Source organism: Hemitrygon akajei, chromosome 6, assembly GCF_048418815.1.
Source record: "Hemitrygon akajei chromosome 6, sHemAka1.3, whole genome shotgun sequence".
Classification (NCBI taxonomy): domain Eukaryota; kingdom Metazoa; phylum Chordata; class Chondrichthyes; order Myliobatiformes; family Dasyatidae; genus Hemitrygon; species Hemitrygon akajei.
Window position 1 is genome coordinate 85,709,136 of NC_133129.1, and position 6,000 is coordinate 85,715,135.

At 52.8% G+C, this 6,000-nt stretch overlaps 1 protein-coding gene across 1 annotated transcript in view; it reads right to left on the reverse strand.

The window, feature by feature from the left end:
- The window catches only part of LOC140729215 (protein mono-ADP-ribosyltransferase TIPARP-like), a 32,746-nt gene extending 27,937 nt beyond the window's left edge, over nucleotides 1-4,809 (reverse strand). The window contains exons 1-2 of the mRNA XM_073048732.1: nucleotides 4,751-4,809; nucleotides 2,997-3,703 (exon numbers count right to left, since the gene is read on the reverse strand). Of these exons, the coding sequence (XP_072904833.1) occupies nucleotides 2,997-3,685 (689 nt within the window). The 5' untranslated portion in view covers nucleotides 3,686-3,703; nucleotides 4,751-4,809. The remainder of the gene's footprint in view (nucleotides 1-2,996; nucleotides 3,704-4,750) is intronic.
- Between the last annotated feature and the right edge of the window lie 1,191 nt (nucleotides 4,810-6,000).

Sequence of the window (6,000 nt, forward strand, 5' to 3'; positions counted from 1 at the left end):
GTGGACGAGGGAAACGCCAGGATCGCCAACTCAAGTGTAGACTTCAGCAGACCAACATCCGGAACAGGAGAGGCACACGTTTACCGACAAAGGTCAAGGTGCACGGAGGGCCACAGAACTTCCCACTCTGCCGGACGCTTGCGAAACGTGGACAGTGTACCAACAGCATCCCAAGAAACGGAACCATTTCCACACAGTCTGCCTGAGAAAGCTCCTCCACAGACAGAAATCCCTGACACTGGGGTTCTTACCAAGTCGGAGCTGCCTGTACCTACAGCACCCGGGCCACATAGCTCGTGTGCCAGACCTCCAGCTGTCTAAGAGATTGCTTTACGGTGAGCTACAGAAAGGAAGGTGCTCCCGTGGACGGCAAAGGAAATGCTATAACAGCAGCCTGAAAACATCACTAAAAGCCTTTGGCACCAACCCAGACACATGGGAGCATATTGCCCAGGAGAAGAATGAGGCCATTTGGCCCATCGAGTCTGCTCTGCCATTTCATCGTGGCTGATCCATTTCCCTCTCAGCCCCTTCTCCCAATATCCCTCCATGCCCTGACTAATCTATCAACCTCTGCATTAATATCTATTTAACCTAACATTTTATAGGTTTCAACGAGGGCCCCCCCGCCCCCATTCTTCTAAATTCCAGAGCCATCAAACCCTCCTCATATGATAGGCTTTTCAATCCTGGAATCCTTTCCCCTGAACCCCCTATGAAACCTCTCCAATGTCAGCACATCCCATCATAGACAAGGAGCCCAAAAACTGCTCACAATACTCAAGGTGAGGCCTCCCCAGTGACTCAGAAAGCCTCAGCTGAGGGTTGCGTGGCACTCGTCCCTCCAGAGGGGCGCAGAGAGACATAGGCTAGCCAGGAGAGCCTGGGCCAGCGACCCTCAACCCCACGCGGCTGCCATCTTTTGCCCAGGAACCTCTCGAGCGATGGATTGGCCTCTCCAGCATACGTACACATACCCAGAGCAGCTGTACACATGGATGGAGGCACATGCCCGCAGTGAAGGAGAGGCTCGACACACTCGGGCTGCTTTCTCAGGAGTGCAAGTTGAAGGGAGATCTGATAGAGGTTTATAAGATTATGAGGGCGTAGACAGAGAAGACAGCCAGAACCTTCTCCCCCTCAGTGTTGAAATGCTAGAAACACTAGAGGATACACATTTAATGTAAGAGGGGGAAGTTCAAAGGAGATGGGTAGGGCAAGTGTTTTTAAAAATCTATATAGAGTCATGGTGCCTGAAAGTGGCTGTATAGGTAAACAAGGTACGTAGCATATTTGCCCTTTTACTAGTTGAGGCACTGAGTTCAAAGGTCAGGATACTACACTGAGTGGCCACTTTATTAGGTACACCTGCTCGTCAATGCAAATATCCAATCCCCCAATCAGGTGGCAGCGACTCGACGCAGAGAAGCATGCAGACATGGCCAAGAGGTTCAGTTGTAGTTCAGAATGGGGAAGAAACGTGATCCAAGTGACATTGACCGTGGAGCCGGATGAGCGCCTCAGAAGCTGATGTCCTCTTGGGATTTTCACGCACAGCGGTCTCAGGGAACGGTGTGGAGACGGTTCTGGGGCAGGAAGGGTGCGGAGGCTCTGGAGAACGTGCTGAAGAGGTTCAGCAGGATGCTGCCTGGCACGTACGAGCACGAGAGGCTGGACAAACTGGAGTTGTGTTTAGAAGAGATGATACAAACTATCACATTGCAAGAGGCACAGACAGAGCAGACCCAGCGGAATTTGTTTTCTCACCGGGCTTGAAATGTCTAATTCGTGCATTTAGGGCGGGGATGGTCACGTTCAAAAGGGATGCGTGGGGCACGTGCAAGCTCTCTGCATGAAGGTGGGCGCTCCAAAAACCTACCGGTTGCTCGGTTAATTGGTCACGGTAAATTGCCCCGTGACTAGGCTAGGAGTAAGTCGGTTGTGCTCCGAGGGCTGGAAGGGTCTCCTCTAAGGGCTGTATGCCAATAAATCAGTGTACACGTGGGGAGTGGTTGGACAACGCTGCTGCGGGTGCTAGCGGCAGATACAACAGAGCTGTTTCACAGGGACGTGACTGTACTCAGGATGCAGGGATTTGGACCACGTGTAGGCCGGAGGATTTAAGTTTTAATTACCAATTTAATTAGTTTGACACAACTAAACACCTAACCATACAAGGGGTTCTGCAGAACCTGGAAATCTACACCTTCTGCGTACACAGTGGCCTGTGATGCCCACGTGGTCGCAGCAGGGGTAGGACATAGAAGAGTTCAGACCCTTGGGCACACGACTTTGTGCCAACCTTTTAACCTGCTTGATCAACCTAACCCTTCCTTCCCTCATCTCACTCCATTTTGCTTTCATCCCTGTGCCTGCTGGGAAGGAAAGGGTTAACATGTGAGGAGTGTTTGACGTCTCTGGGCCTGTACTCACTGGAATTCAGAAGAATGAGGGGTGACCTAGCTGGAACCTATTAAATGCTGAAAGGCCTCGATAGAGTGGATGTGGAGAGACACTCCCCTATGGTGGGTGAGTCTTAAGACCAGAGGGTGCAGCCTCAAAATATAGGGGCATCCATTCAGAACAGAGAAGAGGAGGAATTTCTTTAGCCAGAGGGTGGTGAATCTACAGAGTTCGTTGCCATAGATGGCTGTGAAGGCCAGTTCATTGGGTACATTTAAAGCACAGGTTGATAGGTTCTTGATTAGTCAGGGTGTCAAAGGTTACAGGGAGAAAGCAGAAGAATGAGGTCAAGAGGGGTAATAGATCAGCCAGGATGGGATGGCAGAGCAGACTCGATGGGCTGAATGCCCTAACTCTGCTCTTGTTTTTTTTCAGATGTCCCTAATCTTTATGTCTCAATCACCACTCTGATATTCCTTCACTCATCTTACAATTATGCCCTGCCCAGGGGATGTGAGTGGGAACGCTCAACAACCCCCCCGCCCCCCCCCCCCCCCATTTCTTCAACCGACAGGGCTCGCGCTGGGGCCTACCTGTAGCTCAGTGTGACCTTCTCCCGCTCCGGGTCGCAGTACAAGCGCTCCAGCGCCTCCTGGGAGTCCTCCTGCACGCTCTCCCACCTCTGGCTGGCCGCTTGCCTCAGCTGCCAGTGATAGGGCAGGGCAGTGTGGTGCTGGGGGCAGCTGTCTCCGTTGGGGCATGCGCCCACCAGGAAGTACCAGCAGACACTCTGGCCCTCCTCCTGGTGGGTGTGGTACTGCAGCTGGGTCAGGACGTCCAGCAGGTGGTCCAGGCTCATGTCTTCCTCGGCCGGGCTGCAGGCCAGACCCAGGCCCAGGCCCGGGGCCTCAGCCTCTCTCAGCTCCGTCTCCACGTTCTCCAGCGCCGGGAGCATGGCACAGCCGGGCCCGGCCCAGCAGTCGGGCGCCGGGAAGAGGTCAAGCGGCTTCAGTGGGTCGCACAGCCGGCCCAGGGTGAAGGCCAAGTGGTCGAGGATCGGAGGGGTTATAGGCCCGGGGCTGGTGACCGAGGTCAGCCTCTGGCCCGCCCCCACCCGCTCCTTCCTGATCAGGTGCTTGAGGGTCCGCAGCAGTCTCTCGCCGTTCTTCCTCTTCTTCACGCAGTCCAGGCTGTGTGTCTTGACCAGGGTGACCTTACCGACAGGCACCGTAGCAGCAGCCGAGGGACCTGAGCTCGTATATCCAGCCATTCCTCCTGACATCAAGGGGCGTCCGCAGACCTGGATGGGACCAACATCGAGAAATACAGTAACCGGTTAGCAGCAGGACGACAGCCTTGCTCGTTGTGACCTTTGCTCCGTGCCCCTGCTCATCCCAGAACTGACCTCTTCCCCCCCACTCCCTGTCTGAGTAACATTCACAGCCCCCTACCTCTACCACTCTTTGGGGAGGGCAAGATTTTCAAAGTCTCACCGCCCTCGAAGAGATCATTCAGTGTCATCTCTGCATGCAGTGGGCTGTCTGTTATTGTTCAACAGTGACCCTCCTAAAAACACCTTGCACCACGATTCCTCTCCTGATGAAGGGCTCTGGCTTGAAATGTGGACTCTTTATTCATCTCCAAAAGACCACAAGATATGGGAGCAGAATTAGGCCATTCGGCCCATTGAGTCTGCTCCACCATTTCATCATGGCTGATCCATTTCCCTCTCAGCCCCAGTCCCCTGCCTACTCCCCGTATCCCTGCATGCCCTGACTAATCAAGAACCTATCGACCTCTGCCTTAAATATACCCAGTGACTTGGCCTCCACAGTCACCTGTGGCAACAAATTCCACAGATTCACCACCCTCTGGCTAAAGAAATTCCTCCTCATCGCCTTTCTAAATGGATGTCCCTCTATTCTGAGGCTGTGTCCTCTGGTCTTAGACTCCCCCACCACAGGAAACATCCTCTCCATGTCCACTCTATTCCAAGCCTTTCAATGCTGGAATCATTTTCGTGAACCTCCTTTGAACTCTCTCCAGTTTCAGCACATCCTTTCTAAGATCAGGGGCCCAAACTGCTCACAGAATTCCAAGTGAGGCCTCACCAGTCCTTTATAAAGTCTCCACATCACATCCTTGTTGCTGCCTGACCTGCTGAGTTAGCATTGTGTGTGTGTGTGTGTGTCCAGCTGTTCACTGGCATGGTGTCAACCAGCTACAGTAAGAGACAGTGGGTTTCCAGCTAGGGGGGATGAGTTGTGCTGTTACAGATGTTGAGTGCACTCATCTACAGATTATCATCGTCACGTCACTGGGCTGGGTTCTAATCTAGTTTACTTACTCTGTGCGAAGGGACTGGGGAGTCCTCGTGCAGGATTCCCCGAAGATTAGTTTGCAGGTTGAGTCTGTGGTGAGGAAGGCAAATGTGACGTTAGTATTCATTTCTAGAGGACTAGAATATAAGGATGCAATGTTGAGACTTTATAAAGCACTGGCAAGGCCTCATTTGGAGTATTGTGAGCAGTTTTGGGCCTCTGATCTTAGAAAGGATGGGCTGACACTGGAGACGGTTCAAAGGAGATGCATGAAAATGATTCCAGGATAGAAAGGCTTATCATATGAGGAGCGTTTAATGGCTCTGGGCCTGTACTCACTGGAATTCAGATGAATGGGGGAGTGGGGGGGGGGGTGGGGAGAGGAAGATTCTCATTGAATGCTGACAGGCCTTGATGGAGAGATTGCTTCCTATGATGGGGGAGTCTAAGACCAGAGGACACAGATTCAGAACAGAGGGGCATCCTTTTAGAACAGAGATGAAGAGGAATTTCTTTCACCAGGACGTGGTGAATCTGTGGAAATCGTTGACACAGACGGCTGTGGAGGCCGAGACATTGGGTATATTTCAAGTGGAGGTTGATAGGTTCTTGAATAATCAGGGCGAAAAAGGTTACGGGGAGAAGCCAGGAGACTGGGGTTGAGGGGGATAATTTATCAGCCATGATAGAATGGCAGAACATACTTGAAAGGCCGAATGGCCATTCAGCTACCCCCCCCCCCCCCCCCCCCCACGCCATCACAAGTTGGAATGGAGTTTGCTCTCCAGCGGGGGTACGCTGGGGAGAGGAAAGAGGGAGTAGTGGCTGCACCAGACCAGAGCACTAGGTTCTGTTTGGTACCGTCTCCTCCCACCCACCACCACCCTTCAGAGTCAGTAGGAGCCTCACCCTTTCTTAATAACCACCTCAAACAGCAACAGGCGAGAGCAAACAGTTCAAGTGTCTCGGCAGTGACGTCAGCATTTACACAGCTGCTGCGACAGAGAGACACTGATCTGCTCAGGAGGTATGGGGTGTACACACTGCACAGTGAACGGGGGTGGGGGGAGACAGGTCAGTGAACAGTGGGGTCAGGTCACTGAACGGTGGGTCAGGGGTCAGGTCACTGAATGGGGTCAGGGGGTGGGGTTGTGGGAGGAGGGGCTGCTGTGAGGGACACAGTCGGAATATTGGGAAACTCTGATCCAATAGTTCCAGGATGTCACAGAGAAAAGAGTTTCTGAAGGAAGGAACAAGACGCCTGTGATTCAGGAGG